General features: G+C 44.1%; 1 protein-coding gene across 2 annotated transcripts; it reads left to right on the forward strand.

The window, feature by feature from the left end:
• The first annotated feature begins 1,930 nt into the window (after positions 1–1,930).
• Positions 1,931–24,190, forward strand: FAM234B (family with sequence similarity 234 member B). 2 transcript variants are annotated; one of them, XM_053942607.1, is made up of 13 exons: positions 1,931–2,254; positions 7,891–8,283; positions 9,212–9,310; positions 11,572–11,760; positions 13,625–13,755; positions 14,454–14,601; positions 14,946–15,087; positions 15,713–15,856; positions 19,192–19,273; positions 19,495–19,650; positions 20,239–20,356; positions 21,495–21,721; positions 22,147–24,190. In XM_053942607.1, exons 1-13 carry the CDS (start codon positions 2,218–2,220, stop codon positions 22,150–22,152), a joined length of 1,872 nt encoding a protein of 623 aa, XP_053798582.1. In that variant the 5' UTR covers positions 1,931–2,217; the 3' UTR covers positions 22,153–24,190. The 2 variants fall into 2 exon arrangements, with proteins under 2 accessions (XP_053798582.1, XP_053798583.1); XM_053942608.1 differs by lacking the exon at positions 7,891–8,283.
• The last annotated feature ends 36 nt before the right edge of the window (positions 24,191–24,226 follow it).

The following is a 24,226-nucleotide window of genomic DNA, read 5'->3' on the forward strand; positions in this document are numbered from 1 at the left end:
TGGAAAAAGGTACAGCTGGGAACAGCTCCTGGCCCAGCAGCTCATCAGGAAGCGACTGCCCTCTGACCTTTCAGCAGAGCTGTGTGTGCAACCACTCCATTGTGCAGCTCTGCATGAGTGACCTTCTCCAGCTTGAGAACCTTCACTAGCAGTGTTTCATGCAGCTCCTTTCAGGGTTAGGAAGCAACCAGAGGTTTAACACCGGCATGCTGGAAAAGGCTGTAGTCTCTGGCAGACAGGTGGCAAGAAGCAAGGGCTGACACAGGCTTAACACGGATGAGGGGATGAGGGGCTGGTGGCTGTGTATTTTCATGCTTTTTGGCTTGTAACATTTTTCTAAATGAGCACATTGTCTACACAAAGCTCTTAAGCCTAACCCCAAGTATTTAACTTTTCGGCATCTGTCATTTTCAAAGTGCTTTGGAAAAAAAGATAAATAAAATGAACAGTGACATTCACATAAATTAATGAACTATTTGCAACTTTTTGATTGATATTCGAACACTTGACAGGTCCAATTTATATGCAAATCAGCTTACATTCACAGTGTAAAGAAGGAAAACTTAATTTCTCATGCTTTGCAAATCATTAAATCCTCTGAACATATTGCTTAGTCATATGTTCCTCAAAAGCATCAGTTTAACCACAGTTCACTTGTCCTTGCAATCCATTAGCCTCACAGAGAACTCTAGGCTTGGGGAACAAGCCATTTTTGTGGGGACACATGGAATTAAGAGTGGGCTATGCTGCACCACAAATGTAAAAGCATAGCAAACTATGGGCCTTTGCACTATATGTGTGTGTGCCAGATGTTAGAATATCACAAATGAGGACACCAGACATCTCAGTTCCTGCTTCTGGCTGTTTTCTGCCATTCCTTTGCTCCCAGCTCTAATTGGTACCAGAAGCATTTTCTTAGAAGGAGTCACTTTGCTGGACAGCTCTTGCCCTGTCTATCACAGGCTTTGCTAACTGAGACTTGAAAAGGATCCAGGATCTATCCTGTAAATATTTACATAGATACAGGACCGTCACTGCTCTTAAATCAAAGCCTGGAGGACAGGAAATAGCATATGGAACAGAAGACTCTGTATTCAGAAAGACCTGGAAGGGAAAGAATAACAAACTGTGATGGCTTCTCCAGAGTTTGCCACCTGGGACTGCCCCCGCAAGTGCTGTGTTCTCAGGAAAGTGTCTCTCTGAAACCTGATGACATCAGTGGAAAAAAAACCTCTGGCACCAAAGATTTTGGATCAGAACTATTCTTTTTCCCGTTCATATCTGAAAAAAAAAAAAAAAAGAAAAAAAAAGACCTCTCTTCAACTCTCTTCCTAAACTAGACCACTTGGTGTCTCTCTTCTGCTCCTTATTGTTACAATTCAAGGAGTTCCAGGACAGACCTGGGTGAGTACATTATTTGCAGAAAAAGCACCTGAAACAAGGGAAAGCAAGAGCAGCAGCAGATGCTGAAGAAACGTGATATGTTCATCAGCCAAGTGGAGTCTCTTTTGATGTATTTGGCCAATACTCCTTCCTCTCATTCAGTGACGGAGTACGTTGCCTTGTGAGTTCTCACACAAATCATGACTTGAAGAAGTGGTGGTGTTCAAGGGCCCATGTGTGGGCCTGGGAATCAGGAAGCCTTGTGGCTTTGGGGAAGCCTTGTGGCTTTGGGGAAGCCACAAAACCCTCCTCGCTCAACTTCCCCCTTGTGGGAAAGGGAGAGTTCACTTATTCACTCACCTCGGAAGGCTGTGATGACGACAGGACAGCTTTGGAAAACAACCTGGCTGTCTTTTGTTAATTAATCAACTAAACTAAACTAAACTAAACTAAAATAAAATAAAATAATAAAATTGCAAAATAAAAAGAAAACAACTAGATTTTTCCAACCAAAAACTTTCCAAGAATGAAGGCATATATTTATAGCAACAACAATTTAAGGGGACTGGCACTTTCTGTGCAAACCACTTAGGATGGCAAGCCTATTTCCCATCTGTCTGTGCCCATTCAGTCGTGCAGGCTGCGGAGATCTGGGCTGTCCTCGGTCACGGCTCGCTGCCACCGGCCCGCCCCTCCCCGCGGGTCTCTGCCCCTCCAGACCGTCAGGGACACGAAGGGCCTCGGCTCCTCTCCCGCCTGGGAACTACAATTCCCAGCAGGCCGCGGGGAGGCGCGGGGCGCGGGGCGGCGCGCGAGCGCACTGCCGTGTCAAGCATGGCTACGGTGCTGTCCCGGGCGCTGAAGCTGCCGGGTAAGGGCTGCGCGCCCGCGGGACGGACCGACCGCCGGCCTGGGCCGGGCCGGGCCGGGCGGGGCTGGGCCGGGCCGGGCCGGGCCAGGCCGGGCCGTGCAGGGGCAGCCGCGGCCAGGGCAGCCCTGATCGCGGGAGGCGCGGGTGCCGCTGCCTGAGGGCTGCGGGGCGCGTTGCCATAGTGATGCGGCGATGTGGGGTGAGGCCCGGGGGTGCGGGCGGTGAGGGGCGGCCGGCGGGCTCCGCGCGGGTCCCGCGGCCGTGGGAGGGACGCAGGGGCCGGGGCAGCGTCTCGGGGCTCGGAGGGCGTCGTGTGTGGCAGAGGGGGGCCTGGGCCGCGGCCCTGTGACGGCTCGGCGCGGGAGGAAAGGAAGCGCAGACCTCTCAGATCCGCTCCTGCCGGGTTTTACCCACAGAAGGCAGGCCAGCAGTTCGGTAAGTGCCAATGCAATTACCCAGGTAAATGTTTAAAGCCGGCCTGCCGCCTCTGCACCTTCCAGCCAGAGATCTTCAGCGAGATGAAAGGATATTCAAGCATAAGGGGCTATTGTGTGCGGTGAGCAGCAGTCAAACAGCCATTCTCTTCAGTAAGGAGATTAAAAAGGAATTAAAATACCTTGCCAAACCAGATCTTGGGAGCATGCTAGTTGCTTTTGGATGTACTGTAGACAGTGCCAATGCACCTGATTGCATTAACTTCAATGGGAAGAGCTCATTGCTCTTCCTAACCTGTCTTGCCTTTGGGACAGAGACAGGGCCTAGCTGTGTGCTGCTGGGGAGGGCTTCTCCTTGGCACTACACCTACAGTGGTCCTGCGTGGCCCCAGCACGCAGTGAGGCTGCACTGATCATCCTTTCTTCCTCCATCAGTCCCTGAAGGTCACAGTAATGTCTTCAAGGTCCTTCCTGCCATCTTTTCATAACCCTTACCAGGAGTCATTACTTTTAGTTTATGTGGTGTCTGTTGAGTCTCATTCAAAGAAATTTTGTTTGCAAGTTGCTTTCTTCCTTGTTTTATACATACATATATATATGTGTGTGTCTGTCTAAATGGGAAGGAATACATTACCATGAAGTCTGTTTAGGACAATTGCCAGCTGGTAGGTGTAGGTGTGTGCATTAGGGTGTGACCACTGGGGAGCTGCAATAAGAAGTGCAGATTTCTTCTGGGATCTTTGGAACCAGCATGATCTATTTGATATCTGCTATTGGGAAACACTGATTTGGAAAAGGATTGTAACAGACCTTGCAGCTGCATTTAAGAGAACAATTCTTGCATCAATCCTGAGGTTAAATTGCAGAGATCATACCTTTCTCATGTGTTTAATTTTTGAGAAATGCTGCTTCCAACAGCAGTGAGAAAGCAGAAAGCCTATTGCTGTATCTGTTTTTCTTGCTGCATCTCATTGAATTAATTAAAAATCAATATGCGGTGACTTATCTCCTCATGGGCTTAGAGATGTCTGCAGTACCCAGTGCCTGATGCCTGCCAACTGCCAGAAAAATAAACAGAACATGAAATTATATAACACATACTGGAACCAGTGTGCCATCATTGGAATAATACAGTGAAAATTGCATTCTTCCAAAGTCCAAAATTTGCTCTTCTCACTCCAAAGTGAGTGCAAAGAAAAGCCTTCCCCGTCAGTCAAAACCAGGAAAAATAAGATTGCAATTAATATCTTTGAAGCCATCAGCACAAGAAATGAATATTTTATTGTCACTGGGACCTCATTTCAACACAGATCACCTAATGGGCACCTTCTTTCCAGGTAGTGATTGCACAATGATTGCCTGTTCTTCACTGAGAGGTCACATTCTTCTACTGCAATAGTTGCCTGTGTGAAGATAGCATTTGGCAAATACATGGGGGATTTTCAAAGTCATAAAGTGCGATTTAGAGACCTGCTGCCCTTGAAAGCCAATAAATTGGGGAGTTTTCCCTCAGTTCTGTCTTTGAAAGCCTCCATCATCAATATTTGCTTTTTCTTCCAGTGGCTGCATAAAGAAAAAGAAAATTCAGGGTGATGTGACCAGTAACTTGCTCTGATTGTAACCACAGGCCACTGAATGGGAGCCTCTGTTTTATCACTGATGCCGTGGAAAAAATGGAATATGATTTAGAGCAGGTCAGATCAGAAGATGCTTTGTTGACTCTACCTGTAAGAGGGAGGGAACACAGAGCTATAGGGAAACTCACTTTGCTGATACTAACTCCATACCTGTGAAGTGGATGCAAGGTTTATGTACACTTGGAGTCTCTTTGGAAGACAGATAACAAAGTGTGAGTTACACAGACCTGGTACCTGCATAAGGCCACAGAACTGCAGCTTGCTTTAGCACAGAGACTAATTTCTCATGAAGGCTACACAGTGGTTATCCTTTCAGGACATATGGTGAGAGTTTCACCAAGAGGCCAGCTCAGATCTTACCATTTCTACTTCCACGATAGAAAACTGAAAATTGTGTGTATTCTCTGACAGCTGATTGCTTGCAACAGAGGCAGTTTTAGCTTTCTGTTGATGGACAAACTATTTTCCTCCAGCCTGAGCCTTGTTGATGACCAGAAAGGAAAGAATTTGACTTCTGAAGCACTTAAAAATAAATCATCATTCTCTAAAAGGTGTAAGACTGCCTGTGTTTTCACACATTCTTTATTAGTTTTTATGTTTGTTTGTGCTTTTCTGCTGAAAAATCATCTGGGAGTGATTAGTGAAAGCCAGGTGTATTATCCCTCCTTTCCACAGCAAGTGACCTAAAACTCAGATGAGGAGTCATGTTCCTTTTGCTCTCTCTCCAGCCAGGTGAATCATGAGTTACATGTTCTCTGCACCACAGAACAGCCTTGGGAGGCTGACCTGAGCACATGCTTGCCAGCATTCCAAACTCATTCCCAAAACACCTACAGATTGGTTAAGGTTCTCTCTGAACAGTAAGACATAAGTGTTTGAATCCTCTGAGATGAGCTATACAATTGGGTTTTACATGTGCTAGATGAGTGCTCCAACTCATTAGCATCATGCAAAAGCCCTTCTTAAAGGACAATATCTTCCCTCCTTTTGGCTTAAAAAAAAAAAAATAAGCCACTGCAGGACACTTTATGCCTGAGTTTACTCAATGGCTGTGCTTTGTGGGTTTGCTGGATAACCTTTTGGGGAAAGATAGGGTGAAGGAGTGCTGATTTCTTATTCCTGCTCTGGCTTAGACATGAATTAAGACTGAGCAGCTCTCTGCCTTATAGCTCTCCTATACTTCTTCAGATTCTTAACTATGTAGATCATCAGAAGCTGTCGTCACTGTGCAGTAGCTGTTTTCTAGCCACTGATCAGTGGTTCTCGGTAGGACAGGTGTTCCTGTTACAGGTTGTGGTTGATACCACTGTAAATGTTGCCGTCATTTCAGTCCCTGCCAGTTCAAGGAGTGGGTGAGCCGTATTTTCAAGGTCCTTTCTGTCTTCAGAAAGGGATCCAGAACAAAACTTCCAGATAAATTTAATTGATACCAAGGCTTTTAGCTGCATCAAGGAGGAACAGCAGGTTCCAGTCTTTTGGTTGACTGTTTGGAATTAAATTAAACAAAACATAGTATATGTAAAGCATTATTATTTGAGTTGTTTTACTCAAGGGTCACCAGTTTCCAAAATCAGGAGCAGTCTAGTTAACACAGCTGTCCAACTTTGATTTCCCAGGCTTAATACCATTTACTCTTGGGCCAGCCACGTTTGTTTTTCATGCTGTTGTGACCTGACTTGAACTGGCACATCTGGATCTGTTGTGAGAAGCTGCAAGTACCTTGGCAGCGAGACCTCTCTGGAATTTTTTGTTTTGACTGAGTAGTCTTTCAGTCACATTTTAGCACAACCTACAGTATTACACACCTGTGAAATTACACTGCAACCTCTGAGCAGAGAGTTGTGTGCCACCAGGGTCGGTGGCCTTCTGTGCACTTATGGGATGCACTTATCAAGACTTCCTGAAAAGCCCACATTTGGAGCACATGTTTAGAGCAGACCTATGTGAAACAATGCCATGTGTCACAGGGATACACCAGACTGACCCATAGGAATGCAGTATCTCTTGGTTCCTGCCTCCACAAGGAGCTGCTTTTTGGAGTGTATATGTGCACCAGATTTTTGAGTCTTTTGTAGAAGCCTCTAATTCAAAAAGGAAGAGTCTGTCTTAAATATGTGATTGGGTTGGATATTTTTATTTCCTTCTGTTCAATGCAGGTGAGTTGTCCCAGCTGTTCCACCTAGTGTGGGGCACTTGGTTTTTAGTGGAATTGTAAGTTTTTCTTAAATCCTAAAAATGAAGCTGAATACCACTTGTAAGTGGTAGATGAAGGAAAAGTGAAGGTCCTTCTGTGGGGTGGGAAATGAGGAAGGACTAAGATACACGTGCTGCAAAATACACTCTAGATTATGCAAAATAGGTGTGTTGCACTAACTAGGTACTACAGTACATCTGTAACTTGAGTGTCTTTAACAGGAAAACTAGAAGTAAGGTATACTATCTTAGTCAGGAAGAATAATCATGAAAGCCCTAAAATTTCTGCTTCGTAAAGCCTTTCCATCATCTTAGTGTCTGAGAGGGGTTACAGCTTGCATATTTTTGCTTATTAGTTATGCCTTACATGTACCAGTTCAGGAGTCTTCGGGCGCAAGCTAGTTCCTGTTTCAGATCAGCCTTAAACAAAAGGAAATGAGACAAGTACCTGGGATAGCGAAGTCCCACCTTGTAATCAGAGAGAGAGAGAACCAGACTGAGACTCTGGACTCATCAGAGCATTGGCCATGGCTCCATGCCCAGCCTTGTGGCACGGGGCAGCTCCCTGAGAGGTGACCCTTCACCCGTAGCTCGGGGCAGTGAGTCTGCGTGATCTTTTCTGTCCCCATAAAACAGATGGTGCTGGGCTTACGCCAGGGTGTGTGACCGGCCTCTACACCTGCCCCCGCCACACTCCCTGCGGCAGTCTAGGGCTTGGGGGAGAAGCCATGTGTGCTGGGCACCTGTGCAGGAGACTCCTAAAGCTGAGCTACTTTCCTGCACCACCACCTGAAGGGATCAGTACCAAGTTACCTATCTTGGCCAGGCTAAACACAGACTGTTGGCTCTGGTGGGAGCAGGAACAGAGCAGGTGCACTGTGGTTGCCTTGGGCAGGGGTTGGAGCATTCCCTCTCGCAAAACTGAGCTATGCAGAGAAGGTGGTGTCTTGGAGGAACAGCCTGATTCTTCCAGACATCAGCATGCTACTGCCCCAAAGGGGCAAAATTACTTTCCCCTCATCTTCAGGGAGACTTCATGTTTCATTACTAATCAAGAAAGTATTAGAATTAAATCAGCCATGAGTTCCATGTAGTCATAAGCATACACATACATATATGTACATACACACACACACATACACACACACACTTGTCTGAGGAAAATAAACTGTCAGCATCTTTTCTCCCACAGATGCTACTGTGAAACATGGAGAGAGAGACCCTGTCATTTCTCTCACACTTCTCACTTGCAACCATGCAAAATGCAGACTACTCTGTCATCCCTTCTGTATCACCCTCCACTGCAGCCTTTTCTCCACTGAGATCCTGCAAAAACTCATGCTTTATTGTCTCTCTCCATCTTTTTTCTCAGGAAAAAAGAGCCCAGACCTTGGGGAATATGATCCCCTCACTCAGGCTGACAGTGATGAAAGTGAAGATGACCTTGTACTCAACATCCAGAAGAATGGGGGGGTCAAGAATGGGAAGAGCCCCCCTGAAGAGATACAGGACCCTGATTCTGATGTGGAGGTTGGGATGACAAAGCAGCACACGTCAGAGAGCGCACCCGAGGGTTATCCTGCAGAGACGGCTGGGAGTTTGGAGCAGAAGGCTGCTCCCTCCCTCATGCCGTACCTGCGCACTGCGATCTTTTTGCTCACTGTGATGATCTCGATGATTCTTGTGCTGGTGTGCGCATTTCTAATTCCCTGTCCCCCTAGAGACTTGCATAACACCTGGAACCGCAACCTAGGTCAGGGAGCAGGTGAGAAAGCCCCAGGAACAGTATCTGGCATGCGGGAGGTGGTAGCTCCCAGGCTGGGCGTCAGTGGGAGAGATGTATCTGGGAGAGCCAGGTCACAGCAGAGACCCTTCCTCACCACTACAGATGCTCCAAAATAATAGACAGGTGGCTGTGTCCTGCTCACTCTTGAAGCTGAGGCATGTGAAATCTGGCATCCGCACATAACAGTGCCACAAAATTTCGTTTCTGCCAACATCAAAAAATATTTTGACTCTTCTTCCACCCTGCCTTTTTGTCCGGATGTTGTGCTATATTCAAGATGGAGATGGCCCAGCCCACTTTAAAATGCTCCCTTTCTACAGCCTGGACTTTACCAGTACCTCCATGCTGAAGTATGTGGTTGTGTTTGACAGGAGAGAGAGAGAAGTCTTTGTGTCTTCTAACTAGCTTAACTAACCTTATTCCACTGTCTTTTAGTCCTGCCTGAATCCATAAATCAACATTTGAGATCTTTTGTTATCCTATATGAGTCATTGGTATCTCCCATTCTGGTTTCTGCAATAAAGTAACACTGTTTTGTGAAATAATTTATGCCAGGTCTGCCATATATCTCTACCTCCTTGCTTTCTGCCCCTGGCTTCCAAATCCAAGCTTTTCATAAGATACCTGGCTCCACATTACCTCAGAAATTGAAGTGGGAAACATGAATCTTTCTGTTAGCTCCTCCATTTTTCCTTTCCATTTCTCTGACCCAGATGTTCCATTTCTGCCTTTTCATGCAATGAAAGATCTTACTGTGGTGTGAACTGCCTGCCCTTGGTGGTTCCTTAGCAGACTTTGTGAGGCTTGTCTATGCACAAATCTAATTTCTGGGCCAGCCCTCCTCTCCCAGTGTGAAAAATGAGCTGGGTGGCCTTTTTTATATGCTGTGACTCTGTAATTTTTGCAGGTGGTGTGTTATCCCCACTGGAACTGTGTGATGTGAATGGTGATGGCCTCCCTGACATCCTCATTGTCTTCACTGCCTTGATGAATGCCAGTGTCATGGGTAAGCACTGCAGCTCCTTTCCATTCCTCTTAATGTGTCAGTATGGACCTCTGTATGTTTGTCTTACACACAGGAAGAGTACCTGCCACTGCAAATCCACTGCATTGCTCTTTTCAGAGTTCCTTAAAATTGCTGGTGTACTGTGCCTGTGGTTGGTCATGCTTAAAATTTTCATTACAAGCCTGTGCTCCTGTACCTTTTGGTCAGCATCATCTGTTTGCCGTTACCTTATCTTGGGGCAACTCCATCTCTTAGTCCTGCATTTGTGCACACTTCACTTTGTTTTTAGAAACACCCTCACTTTGCTGCCTTTTTTTCCAGGTTACTCCATATACTTGCCAGGCTCCAAATCACTGTTAATTCACAAATAATAGGCTGATGATGGGGAAGCTGCTGTGCCTGGCTGTTTAGCAGATACTGCCCTGCTTCCTCCTCCTGGCTGCTTTGCTTTCTTTGTTAGTCCTCACACCCTTCAGGTAACATAGCAGAACTTGCTGATGCTGGCCACCATTACATAGGGGCTGCCAAATCCGGTGGCATCTTGTTGCACTGGGCTTCTGAAGTCCTGGAGGTTCCCAGCTGCCTGCTGTACTGCGTCTGCCTATCCTGGCATCGCCTGGTACCAGGTGAATCTGTTCCGCCTCAGAGATCTATTCAGGGAGCAAGCATACTTTGCACAAGCTGAAGAAAATTCTTGGAGGAAAATGCCTTGGCTCTTCAAAGAGGTAATAGATATTGTTAGAGGATAGGGAAGGTGCCTTTCTCCATGGCCCAAGCAAGGCCCATGGTATTTCACAGCAAGTCCTATAAAAAGAAACCTATGAACATAGAGAAAACTGTAAAGAAACTTTAAAAATAAGTGAGAGAGGAAGATATGGTTGACATAAAGGTTGTATTCCGTGTATATCAGTTGTACTTGCACTCTATATTTTTGCCATTACATTGCTTTTAATTTTTACCCCAGATATGCACATAGGCAGCATGCTCTGAATGAAACTAGTCATACCTAGTTGCATTCTGGGCTGTAGCTGTGCTGGAAGACAAAAACGAGACACTAAAACAGGTGTAAGCAGATCACAATCCAAAACTCACATAGCTGGATATCTGCCTACCTGTAGCTTGTGCTTGGAGCATTCACACTGTGCCAAGTAGAGATAAACTTGGAATAGGCACCCAGTGGAGTAATCTGCAACATTGTTAACTGTTTCTCCAGCTGGTACACACAACAGATGTGAGCTGCATTCAGGAGTTAGTTGTTCTTTGTCCCTATCAATGTAACAAAGATAACTTGATCTGGGGCAGCCCCTTAGCATAAGCCACATGATTTTCAGTTTGAGAAGAGAGTGAGTTTGATTTAGAGAGTGGATTCAGCCTTGTGTTTAGCCAGTGCCCTGTATATGCCCTTTGTGTCATCAGGTCACATGTTGTATGTGTTGCTAGTAAGACAGAAGTTGGCTGGGTCTGTTGTTATTTTTAAATGTGTGGGAGTTCATCTTAAGTTGTGATATGACCATACTAGGTGGAGATTAATTACAATAACTACGCTGAAGTCTGAGGGCAGGCTGAGCTAAAAGTTGATCACATTTGGAATCTGAACCAACAGTCAATTGAAACAGAATAGACTACTTCATTTTACAATTATTTTATGCTAACTGATGAATTGGAGAAAGAATGCCAAGTTCCACCAATTGGTTGCATTCAATCTGTTTTTCACAATAATGAAACTCATTTGGAAAACAAAGGAAAGAGCTCTCAGACCACCAATCACTTTCTGTTGCTCCAGAATTACAAATAAACCAGCACTTTCATGTAAGGTGACATCTGCCTTGGGAATCAGTTAAGATTTCCCCTTGGTGCTAGCTGTTCTTTTGAGGGAGAGGGGATCAGAATAATCAGTCTGATTTGATAGCAGTAAATTTCACAGGAGGAAGACACCAAAGTGAGCCCATTGTCCCCAGGAACTTGGTTCTCTCTGCCTAGCTGACCACATTTCTTGCTATGAGCTCAGGTTTTCATGATTTTCTGGGCTGTTGATTTTCAGCCCAACTTGTTTGGAGATCACTGCTAAGCTCTGCAGCAGAGAAATTCAGCCATGAGGTGACATTTGACCTTTGCTTTAAGGCAGTCTGGATTTGTTTGTCTTGAACTGCTCAGCTCCAGGAGTTAGAACTGGATCTCCAGCACAAGGACCCAAGGCAATGTGGTCATAGTAATCCCTCTGAAACCAAGGGATTACATTTTCTCTTTCCTGCTTCTTCTAGGTGTCTCTAGACCCTCTGTAACTGTGGTGGCACTTTCTGGTATGAATGGCAGCACCTTGTGGTCCATCCAGCTTCCAGAGGAGACGCAAAGTGTGCAGTGCAATGGGCTGTCACTGGGGGCAGCTGCAGGGCCTGTCTGCCTTGTTACAGGAACGTCAAAATTCCTCAGCCTTCTCAGTGCCTCCACAGGTAAAGTCAACTACCAGCACATTAGAAATGTGCTGTTGCTTTTTTGTTTACTTTAAAGGACTAATAAGCATGAAAAATTTGGTTCTGGCACATCATGGTGGCTATTACTTCGTGACACACAAAGTGGAATCAAAACACTAATGCATTTCTTGTTACACAGGATAAGAGAATACAAAAAATTTCATATCTGTGGCAGCATCTTCATCCTACATCTCAGAATATTTCAAAGTGTTAATCTTATCCTGTAGCATCCTCATGTCATAAAGAATATGTAAAGTCTGTTCTCATTAGCATTGAGCTGCTGGTACAACTCAGGACCTACCTAACAGCACTGCAAAGCTGAACAGCATTCTTGGAGAAGTTACATGAGGATATACACAACATCCAGGAAACCTTGCAGAGAAGTTAGGCCCACAGTTGAATTGATTAGATGTGAATGAATATTGCATTTTTAATCACTTGATCATGTGCACCTTCATTCTCTGATTGCTGTTTGTTCTCCCACATTAATTCATTGGCAGAAATAGCCATAGGTAGGTATAGGGTTGCTTTTGGAATCAACCAAAAGGTACCTTGAAGATGGGTAGCTTTGGGATGGAGGTGTGTGTTAATATTATAATTAGGTTTTAATGAACCCAGTTCATCCAGTGACAACGATTTCACCACAGTTGCTGGCTCAGCAACAAGACACCTTCTCCTGTCTCCCCTGGCTGATGGGTGCTGGGCCGTTTATCAGCTGCCCTCTCTGCAGTTATCAGTTATCAGTTCCCCTCCCTGCAAGGATTTCTACAGTCCAGCCGTGGTATTCCCACTCCTTTGTTCCATCCCCTTTAGCAGGTGCTATGGTTGCAGATTATGGGGTGTGGAGTCATGGTGGAATAGGTTCCGGGCATGCCAATCACATTCCATCCAGGGAGCAGCAGCTGTATTTTACCCTATAATTTCCATACTGTTAGAACTTCTGTTAGGATGTGAATATAACTTACTCATGTTTCCTCTGATTTTACCCCCAGCTGTCTTCCCACACTTTTCAAATGCTTTTAGGGGCCTGGTTACTTGCACAGGGTTTGCATGGTCAGGACCGTGAGCTGCCTCCTTTACCAGCAGTAGTAATGTACAAGTTTGGCCCTTGGTTTACTTTGTCATTCAGGGGCAAACCTTATCCTACAGAGCAGCAGCAAAACATTTTTAAAGATTGAAAAAGCAGAAGTGTTGGCAAAAGAATGATGAAAAAGTAAAAGGATCAAATTTAATTGTTGCCTTTTTTTTTTTTAATGTTTATTTGCAAGTTTGCAAGTCTGGTTTTACTGTGTTTCTAGCTGGGTCCATGCTGGACTGCTGAACCATTTGACATCACATCTGTTAACATGCTTTCCCCCTGAGGTGGAGTGAGCATGTCATGCTGGAGTGATAATTTGCTGCTGGGAATTTAACTGAGACACAGATTTGCACTCTGAATATCAGAACTATCCATCTGTTTCCTTTCCTCACATCTACCTAGCCTTTACTGCTGGCTGAGGCAAACAACTGCTGTCTTGCAGAGCAACACTCTCATTTGGGTTCTCCTTTGTAAAGTGAACCTTAAATATTCTCTGCTATTTCAGAAATTATTTAGGGCTCAGGTCTTATAAAGAGATGATAAGAAGGAAGCATAGCAGGACTTGAGGCCTGACTCAAAGGCAATCTAAAGAAATGCTGTGAGAAGAATTTTACTTCCCACTGCAGTTTGTCTCAGTTTGTAGATGTGTCTTTCCCCTTCACACAGAATGGGAGAAATAATTTCTCTTGCTCCCTTTTCAAGAAGGTTTTGTGGAGCCCTCTGGTTCCCCAAGTACACATCTCTTTTATCCTGTTCTTTCCACAGGCAAGACAATCTGGACACTGAACTCCATTCATCTTTCAAGTGGGATCCTGGCTGCACCAGCTGCAACTCTTCCAGATGTAGATGGAGATGGGATTAGGGATATTGTTGTTCTGGCTCTCAAAGTGACACAGGTACAGCACATCCCTACTCAAGGTTTGGAAGGACCTTTACTATTTGTGTAGAGGTAAAAATAGACTGATGTGGAAGGACTGTAACCGGAGCTGCAAGAACCCCTAATTTTCATTCCCTTGGATTTTGCTGAAAAGCACCCTTTTTCTTCGAGTAGCTCAGAGCAGTGAGATCAAAAAATAATGACACTACCTGCATTCTTGACAACTGGGAATGAACAGAAGGGTCATTATTTGCACCTGACTGAGACTTGAGAATTATCTGTTTCTGTTCAGTAAATGTGTGGTTTGAAGTGAGTGTTTAGCAGCAGTGTAGGGATGGATCTCTGGAGAAAGGAACATTTAGCTTATCCAAAAGAAATAAATACTTTCTTTTATTAATTAATTCAGATTAACTGTGTGATTAATTCAGATGCAGATTTCCTTTATGCTCATCCCTTCCCATAATTCTAACATAGATTTTGTTAGAGGAGCTCAGATTTTTGAATTCCCTTTCATATTTGATGTATTTGTGTCAAGAAAAAAACATGAATGTAAGATGCCCAGGAAGCCAGACTGAGCAAAGAGAAAGCAAACACTATCTAGACCTTGCTGAGGGGGAAACTATCAATGCAGCTTCATGATACGGGGTTGGGAGAAGATTCTGAGTGTAGAGGTGCTTGAAAGCACTGATAAAAATCCCTACCTCTCTCTCCTTGCAGCCTGATGTGGTTTTCATCTTGGTGTCAGGAAAGACTGGAACTGCTTTGGGTGGGCCTGTCAGATACAGCACCAATGGAGAAGGGAAAGTGATTGGCCCCCAAGTCCACATCACCAGCCGGGGAGCCATCTATATCCTGTTTGGTTTTGGTAAGATGCACCTTGCCTCTGCAGCACTTCAGCTTCCTGAGAAAACATTTGAAATACCTAAAATGGTCCAGAATGTCCCTGGGATACTTGTGCCATGCCTTCTGCTGTAAAATCTAAGAGGGCAAAAGCACAAGTCTCACTGCCATGGTGTGGAAAAATACAGGAGCACCAATAGCTGCTAGTCTCAAATACTTTGGAGTTTCCCAAAGGCACATCATGCCAGGGAAGTTCCAGCTCTGAGCATTTCATTACCTTCTACCACAACTGCAGTGGTCCCAATTACCCTCTGTTCTACTGGGTTATCTTTTGCAGTCAGGGCTCTTCATCTTTACTCTTCCTGGCAGGTAATGTTCAAGCAGTTGCCCTGAGGGATATCTTTACCCAAGCCAGAAACCGGGACAACTTTCCTGCAATGCTGCAGCAGGAGGAGCCAGAGTGGGAAAAGCGCAGATCTGTCAACCTGTCAGAGCTCATTGACATTTACAGGTAGAAGATGGACTTGTCATCTTGCTCCTTCTGGGAGAGGAAGGGAAGGGTAGGCACTTAGAAGTGCTCCTAGAGGTGGTTGCTTCTACTTCTATACTGTCCTTCTCTTCATTTTCCAGTTGATAACTGGGGAATACTGTGGGGAGCCTGTCATTTCCTCCCTGTCCTCTGGTTGTCCTAGCCAAAGAAGTGCAGAGTATAGTGAAAGGGAGTCCTTAGCTTCTCCTGCTCCTTGTTCCTTTCTTCAGCCCAGTATGCATTGCTGAAAGGGAAAAAAGGTGTTCCCAGCTAATGGAGTCTCTTTGGGAAGCTCAGTCTGAGTGGGCCTGGATTTCTCAGCTCATTCTTCTTTACTGACAAACTGTGGGGCAGGCCTTGATAGGAATAAAGGGAGGGAGCAAATGTGAACTCGCAAACTTTATGCTTTTTATAGTAACTCATGATATTCAGAAGACTCCACATTTGAATTTAGCTCACTTAACTGAGGAACCCACATCACTGGGGAAAAGATGGACTTCTCCAAGTAGAGTTCACATCTTTTGTAGGAATTGCCATGTGGACAGGCAGCTAGTGCTGAGATGTGCAGATACAAACCTTGATCTCCTCTGTTTTCCATTTGTCCCAGTGGGGGTGTTGACTTTCTGCAGACAGTGAAGGCACCTGACACAAACTGCAGCAACCTGCTCATCACAACCAAAGAGAGCTTGATCCTGCTGAGGGGACAGGACCTGGAGCGCCGCTGGACCCTGGAGCTGCAGAATATTAGCAGGTTACTTGCTGGGAACATTTTTCTGTCGTATTTCTTCCTTTTCTTTAGAACTTTCAGTTCTAAGCACATGTGTTCCTTAGAAAGCAATTGCCAGTAATTCTCCAAGTCTGAAGAGGAATCTAAGTACTGTAGGTGTGTTTTGTTGAGCCAAGTGAGGAGGGCAGGGGGAGCAAGGAACAGAAGACAGGGAATTTGAGCTTGTGTGCTTATGAGTGATCACAAATAAAGGGCTTGATTCAGGTACCCAACACTGAAGTAATGGGAATGATGTGGCATTGGAATTTAGTGGATTACTGATGTGTGATTCTGCCCACTTGCTGTCCAGAGCTTCAGTGGAGTGGATCAGTTACATTAGTGATGTTAAGAATTTACAGCAGGTAAATGAGTATGGCCCAGAGACCTTAATATTCCTTGAAAGTTGAAAATGAGCATTCTGATGACAGCCAGCACACCATCTATACTAAATGTAAACCTTAAAATAATACTGCTCATCTTCTAATTTCACACATGGAAATTAAGTAATTTTCCAGATCTTGTGGGTTGGTAATAACCAGCAATTTCAGCTTGCCCAGTATTAAATATTTGCAAAGGGCAGCTGGGGACAATTGAGGGAAATTACATGGGAAACAATTGTTTGCTCTAATATTGAGAGTAAAGAGAGCATCTCTCAGCTCTGTGTTACCCAACTGTCAAGAGCATAAAGGAAGAAGGCACTGGAACTTCATTAAGGGAAAAAAAAAAAGAGGGGGTGTTTAGCTATATTTGATATTCAGGTAATGTCCACATTCTTGTGGGCTGATGGGTGACATAAGCCATGACTTTAGGAATGAGTTATGGCTAGTTGATCGTGCTATGAGGAAAGGAAATGGACTAGAAGTGTTTTGGGACCACAATCTGCAGACTTCTGAATGTGTCTGGCATCAAGTTTAAAGGGTAAGTGTGTAGTGACTAAGCAAAGCCACTTGACAGGTGCTGTAGAATCAGTTATACAAAAGACATTTCTTTTCAGTCATAAATTGGAATACACAGATCAAGAAGGGTTGAAAACTTCTTTACCAGTATGGTTGAGGTTGGAATGCACCTCTGGAGATTTCCTAATCCCACCTACCTGTTCAAGCAGACTCTAGACAAGCTAGAGCAAATTAGTCAGGGCTGTGTGCTGTCAGGTTTTAAATATCTCTGAGGATGGAGACTTCACAACATCTCTGGGCAGCTAGTATTCAAGGCTGCTGTTTTTTACTATTCCCTGACCTCCCAAGGGATAGAGTACAATACATGTAGAGGAGCTGTCAGATAATCATTGAAAAGTAGTGAAAGCAATTCTTGTTCTCAGCCACTGTGGTCAAATCCTGGACTGCCTGTTTTCTCAGAGTTAAGAAAGACAAAATTTACTACACTGAATGTATAGTAGACAAGCATTTAATTAAGAGATTTGTTTGGATTTTTTTAGAACTTAAATTCTACTTAAGCATCACAGGCTGGGGGACAAATTCAGGTCAGGGATGTTACCACAGAGTCAAACAGACTTGTTAGAAAAAACTTACAAAGCCAGCTGTGAGCACCCCTTTTCCTGGGTAAACCTGCCCCAAGCACACCACTTCATCCAGGCAGACTGAGTCCACACCTGTGAGAATAATTTCTGAGAAAACCAACATGGCTACTGCAGATGTACTGCATTTCCAGATAGCTTTTGACAAGATCCCTGGAAAACCATAAAGGAGAATCAGTAGTCATAAAATAAGGGCGAAGTTCAGAGACCATGAAATTGAGTAAGCAGTCGCAAATTGTGTTGTAAATGGATGTTTCAGATGAGAGAGGATTAATAGCAGGTTGCTGGGGGGATTACTGTTGGGCAGAATAATTACTAGCCTTCTGGTTCATTTGAGAAAATGCCCAGGGGATTTTTTGCTTGATTGGTAGCATCCAATGTACTTAAATTTGTGTGCATTCAGTTTGTGGGATCTGCCACTGACTGTAACCCATAAGGGACATGAGAAGAGGCACCTTAGGAGATGTTTTGAGTTCGTGATCATAGGATAGAATTGCCTGCTATTTCCTTTTGCTACTGGAGAGCTTTCGAGCTATAGGAGTGTCTCATGATACTACCTTGAAGGCAACACCGGGTTGCCAAAGGTGTCTGTAAAGCAAATGATATTGTTTGATGTCATAAGTATAAAGTCAAGGCACTGCGGTGCTGTGGTATTACTGTTCAGGAACCATTCTGTCATGCATGTTTTGAAGGGGAAGATGGAAAAAAATGGGAGAAGGTCTGGAAAAAATGCTTTGGCATGGAAGATATAAATTATTGAATTTATATGATCAAAGAGAAGCCTGAGAGGTGAGTTCATAAGCGTGTGTAAGAAATAGAAGCTAACAGGCATAGCAAGAACAAGTGCCTTGGAGCAAAAGCCATTCATGTTCAGGAAAATGAAGACGCAGGAATGTTTCTTTGGGTGAAATTAATCATTAGAACTGACTGTCATGAGAAGTGGTGAATTCATCTCATTAAAAATGAGGCAAAGCCAGCCTACTGATACTTGGTTAATTGGGTGAAATACAGAAATCTGTCATAAATAAGAGGAGGGAGGATATACGCTGATCCTGCCTTGCCATAAAATCTTTTGTTCTGTGAATTTTGCGGACTCAATTGTGCGTCTAGCTGCGGTGAATTGAAGGAAGACAGAGGCAAGGCTCAGAAAGCCAAAAGCAAGGAATATGGTTAGAAAACAGTTATAATGAGAGATATTAATGTGTTATGTCACCTGGGAGTGAGAGGATGAGAAGGGACTTCATTTAACCTGCTTAAGGTCATAAAAAGGCTTGTAAACCTGCCAGCAGTAAGAATACAAGGAATCATGGGCTGACATTAATGTTGAGTTTGTTAAGATCCATTTCACACAGCTAAGGCAGCCTGCGAAATCCACCTTCTGCAGGAGGCCAAATGTGCCAATGCATTTTGGAAGGGCTGGGTAATTTCATATAATTATAGCAACAACAGTACAGGTTCTCATGCAAAGGAAGGAATGATAGAGTAGTGTACAGAGAGATAAACAGATGTCTACACAGCCCATCAAGCGATGCCCCCCACAAAGACAACTCTGAAGAATGGCTGACAAGCACCATGGGCCGCTTTACCATTTTTCACTTTTCTGATCCACCAACAAATGATTCCTGACAGTCAGAATAGTTCTGAGTAAATGAAAGACCTTATTTAGCATGACAAATCCTGCCATTTTAAGAGGCAGAATGGAGGATGAAGGCAACTATTCTGCCTCCATCTGAAATTACTTTTTTTCCTATCATGGGGCTGAGTGTTTCTCTTTCCAAATTTACAGCCAGCCTGTACCAGGCTACTTTGGTGCTGACCAAACTCTGGACTTCATGCTGCAAGCACAGACTGGAGATGGGAACAAAAAGGTAAAACAGGTGAAGGCAGGGAGGGCAGTGGCAACACAGGAGTGGGGCAGGTTGGGTAAAAAGAGACATTCTCTGGTTTTTGCTTTTCCCATCTCCTTGGCCACCACATTAGAGTGTGGCCACAGGCATGAAAGGGAACAGCACAGGCCATGCCTCTGCAAGGGGGCTTTGCATACCCACTCCTTGACATCCATTAATGCTTGATCTCTCCCTGCCTTGAGGTGGTGGTGGTAGATGGCAAATCTGGCCTCCCTGTTTGGAACCAGGAACTTCCATGGCAGAGGCAACAACTCGATGCACTCTCAGTCATGACTTTGGACAAGAAGTCTGTTTTTCTCTTCTGGGCTGATGAAACACAGCCTGTGCTACAAAGTTTGGTGAGCACACATCTTTTCTTCACTTTGAGGTTTCTGTGTGCAGCACATGTAGTCTCTGTCTCTTACTCCAATTGTCATTGAACTTGAACCTAACATATAAGAAGGCTGTCACCTCTGACATTCTGACTTCTCTGAGCCTGGACACAGGAGTTTTTGTGTGCAAATTCTTCATCGTAAAGCTTTGTTGACAGAAATTTTGCATCTACAAATCCCAAAATTTGTGAATTTCATTTTTTCATGCAGCACTGAGGAGTTGTAACTGCAGATTTGTTCCCAGCCCAGAGTGTTCCTTCTGTCCATGCAGGCACACAGTTTGGCATGGAGACTCAAACTTCCAGACTGTAGCTTTGCCCATCAAGCTGCCTATGACAGAGCTAGATTTCAACTTTACCAAAGAGAAGTTGTAGAGCAAATTCTGTGTAAGGGGAAAAAAAGGTTTCAGGATTTAATCTTTGTAAAACCACAGTTTTTCATTCTTTGATCCATGTAAAAACAACACAATGTCAGAAAACATTTTTTTTTTTTTTAACAAATCTAGACTCCCCTTTGCTAGCAGTTGTTATGTTTTTGTGTCTTTCATTCCAACAGCAACCTGGTCCCAGATCTGAGCGCCCGGGGCTGCACCACCTCTATCTCCTCCATCCTGTTTTTCCAACAGTCCTTTTGGACCTCACCAATGCAACAGACAAAGTCATTGCTTCAGCAGGTGAGTAAAAATGGAGGAAAAAATACCTAGGCTAGAAATACAGAGAGAGAAGTAGTTGTGAGAAACAATGGGCTGTAGTCATGCCTTTAAAGGTAGCACCTAAGGTCCACCACACATAGCACATTGGGAATTAAGATTCATCTTCCTTCTGAAGAAACATCCTGTCCACCCCCTACTTTGCAAATAAAAGACCCACAAAGTTTCTTACATGTTTAACCAATAAAAGGTTTAAGTTTGGTTTAATGCATGTTTTACACCAGACAAGTTGTGTTGCTTTCCATGGAGCCATTTTTAATTCAATGCAGTGCATAAAAAATCACTATAAAACTTTTCTCTGTCACCTCAGATACACTTCTGCTTTTGTTGGCTATCTCTTGCTCTTTGGGATAGGAGCTGTTGTACTTCTCCCTCTTTCTTTTTGTAAGGGGTAATCCAAAATATATAAGTGCGTTTTCAGGGAAAAGTAGATCTGGATTTAATATCTATACAAGATTGTAAGTCCCTGTTCAATTTCCTTGCTCTTTCTAAAGTAGTTCAGCAAATAACCAGCCTCTTGTGCCTGAGAGTGTGGGATAAAAGATCCGTTCATCCAGAGCTAAGAGAAGTAGGCCAGGAAGCATAGAAAAATGTTGCATAGTAATAACATCTAATTGGACTTGTATCAAAAACACAGTTCAGGCAAGAACAAATAGAATACTATTGTTACAGGGTTTTTTTAGAAACTAGGATTTCTGAGGTCTGTACAGATGATTCTGCAATGACTGGAGTCACCCAACTTGCCATTGCTTTACACATTTCCTGTTTTATAGAGGTAAAGAATAGCTACTAACAGGTGTGGGAAGGAAAGCTGAGAGTGAACTGTGTTCTTGAAATATGTTCATATCCTGTGTCAAGCCCAAAAGCATAACCTGGAACCAAACCCTTCTCTTTCTGATTAGTATTTCAGTTTCTTTCCATGGAAAAAATGTTAAAATAATTTTCCCTTATCAACTAAGGTACATAGAATTGTAAAGTCAGACTAAATATACTATCAGCCTAGTGGATATTTTGACTGAGTAAGGGCTATGAGATTTGTTTTGGAAGAAACATAATAATTTACTCCTCACCACTATTTTCTTGCCCTTTTCTGATGGACCAGTTGGAATTAATGATCTCCAAAAGGATGCATTTCACATCACTGTGACAACAACTGCAACCTCTGAAAAACAGCCAGGATTTCTCTCGGTCAGCAAGCTGGGCCTGAAGTGGGCCGTGATGAGTCAAGGTCGAATGGTGTGGTTAAAGGACAGCAGGACTCCAAAAATCAGCCGTGGAGAAGTGAGGCGATTTCTTGCCCGGATGAAGTTTGCTGACTTTCCTCAGAAGGTGAGATTGTGCAGGAATCCCTCATGAAATCCAGGCCTTTGAAAACATCTGATCTCTTCCCTACAGACACAGTTAAGGTGCTCTTTGGGGTGGAAAGAGACTGGTGGGATGCAGAATGACTGTTTGCAAGATGACTGGCTGCCCCTTTGGGCATAAGATGGACAGATTGTGAAGCAAAGATGTACTTAGGCAGTTGAGCACAGCACAGGATCTTAGAAAGAAGCAGGGATGATGATCATAAGAGACTGAGAGACTTGCAGAGGGATCAGAGGGGGGTGACTGAGATCACTTGTTTTGACATGGGCAAGCAGGGGTCCTCCATATAGTGGTGCCCAGGTTCTGTTGCTGACTTGTAAACTACTACTTTACCAGACTGGATGATAATAGATTTTGGCTTTAATGTTTGTTTGCTTTTCCTTCTTCAGCTTTAGCCTGGTGGTTCCTCAGATGTTGGTTGGACCTGTGGCCTGTATTGGGAATATAGGAAGCTGCTCTGTGTATCTTCAGGAAAACAGCTATATAGAGGGAATGGGGTTTAAAAGCACTTCCCCTTTCTTCAGATATCTGGGGAATACTGCTGGAGGCAGGTTTGTCCTAGACAGACCTGTTCTGTACTAGAGAAACTTTGTTCAGGAACTCCCTCTCCATATGCTGTTCTTGCATGCTTCCTTCCAGGTAACACAGAAATGTGAATTTAGAGTTTATATACATATATATATAAAATCAGGATTTATATATATATATGTGTTAATTTATACAATGTATGTATATTTTTTGTATGTTTAATTTATGAATGAGATTTAGGACACACCTTTTTATGTCCAAACAGTGTTCCCAAGCAGTCTAACAAGCTCTGTGCCTACAGTGGGCCATGATGAGTCAAGGCAAGTGGTGTGGCTAAAGGACACCCTTAATCTGTTTATTTTTGAAGAGAAGCTTCTGGCTCCTGCAGGTTTAGTCTTATCTGTGACTTCTCCTGTGCTCTCAGCTCTCTTGTCTATGCTGATGCCAGACTCACAAACAAACTAGTTCTCTGACTGAATTACTGATCTAGAGAAAGATGGTCTTTACAGCATTTGCCCAGCCCCTTGCACTTGTGTCTTTCTTCCCCAGTTCCAAGTTCAGGACACCGAGTTCAGGCGTATGTGGGTGATGTAGAAGTGAAAGGTTCACGGCTTATTTCTCTCCATCCTTAAGGTTTGTATGAACGCACATTGTCACTGTAATACCACACTGCAGTCCAATGGGCAGAGTTCCCCTTTGCAAAGGTATCACAGCCCCCTTGGGATAGAGGTCCAGGAGATCCTGACTGTCACTGTAAAGGTCACTTGGTCTTGTCACAGAAAAGCTGATTCTTACACTGCTGCTCCAGGGTTTAGAGGTTCAGAGAGAGACAGAACTAGAAAGCTTTTCTGTGCATTTTAACCCTATTTTGAGCTCAGTATTGCAATTCCCTTGCCAGCCCAGCCCTGTGTGCAGCTCCAGGAGGAGCAAGCTACCCCTGGGACACATTAGTTCACAGTGTGTTAGGTATGTCCCACTCTGTGTCCCAGACCATGCCATCATTCTCTGTTTTTGAGGAGCATCTGTATGAATTTCTTGTAGTAGAAAAGACCATATAGAAGGGAACCACTTTGGTGCCCCAGTAGTTCCCCACAGTTTAGGGCAACAATATAGGAACTCCTTTCCTAGTATGCCATTCTAAGCCTGGCCTTTGACATTAAACAGAGCCAGGCTGAGATGAGGATTGCAAAGGACTTTTCTGTCTAGTATGTGCCCTTCCAGCCTCCCCACATTTCCCCATGTGTTATGAGGTGATAGCAGACTTTGACCCTCCTTCCAGATGGGCACATTAGTCATGGGTTTGCTCTCCTGGGCCTTTGCCACCTCTCTTTGCTATATTACCCTTTCCATCATCCAACATTTCTATATAAGGCTTCCAGGATAGCCCTTCAGGTTTAGCTGCAAGCCCCAAGGCTGGTCTTTGGGCCCTGATCTCCTAATGTCAGAGCTGTGAACAGTTTGTATATGTTTAATGGTATTTTTGTGTAAATAGCTTTGTATATAATAGCACAACTGTAGCAATGGCTCTAGGCCTGGCATTTTCCTCCAGACAGGGTTTAGTGTTTATAATAGACCTAGTGTCAGTTAATATAGCTGCATAATAGGACTGAAAGTGTGAGGACCAGTAACATATGAGGGATTAAACAGGAGTGCTTCTTCCCTTCTGTCCAGCCACCACCTTGCTGGGAAAGGTGAATCGGCTGTTACCTAAGTAGTTACTCTTCCGAGATTCTTCCTGAGAGAACTGATATTCAAGAGCAGTGGTGTTAGCTCCTCCCTAATGTGAATTCACCCTGCTCACACCCCCCCAACCCCCACTGTGAATAAAGAGTCTGTCTGTATATTGTTGGAAAAATGTATTTGAACTGCAGTGAAACAAAAATAAATACTGTGTACAGCATCATGTGTCATGTGAACCAGTGTTTCACCTTTGAGAGATTA

This window comes from Vidua chalybeata, chromosome 5 (genome assembly GCF_026979565.1).
Source record: "Vidua chalybeata isolate OUT-0048 chromosome 5, bVidCha1 merged haplotype, whole genome shotgun sequence".
In the NCBI taxonomy this organism is placed as follows: Eukaryota; Metazoa; Chordata; class Aves; order Passeriformes; family Viduidae; genus Vidua; species Vidua chalybeata.

Coding starts and splice junctions, on each gene's coding strand:
- FAM234B (XM_053942607.1), top strand. CDS start 2,218: ATGGCTACGGTGCTGTCCCGGGCGCTGAAGCTGCCGG. Junction 2,255..7,890: donor CCGGGCGCTGAAGCTGCCGG/GTAAGGGCTGCG, acceptor CTTTTTTCTCAG/GAAAAAAGAGCCCAGACCTT. Junction 15,857..19,191: donor GAGCTGCAGAATATTAGCAG/GTTACTTGCTGG, acceptor CCAAATTTACAG/CCAGCCTGTACCAGGCTACT.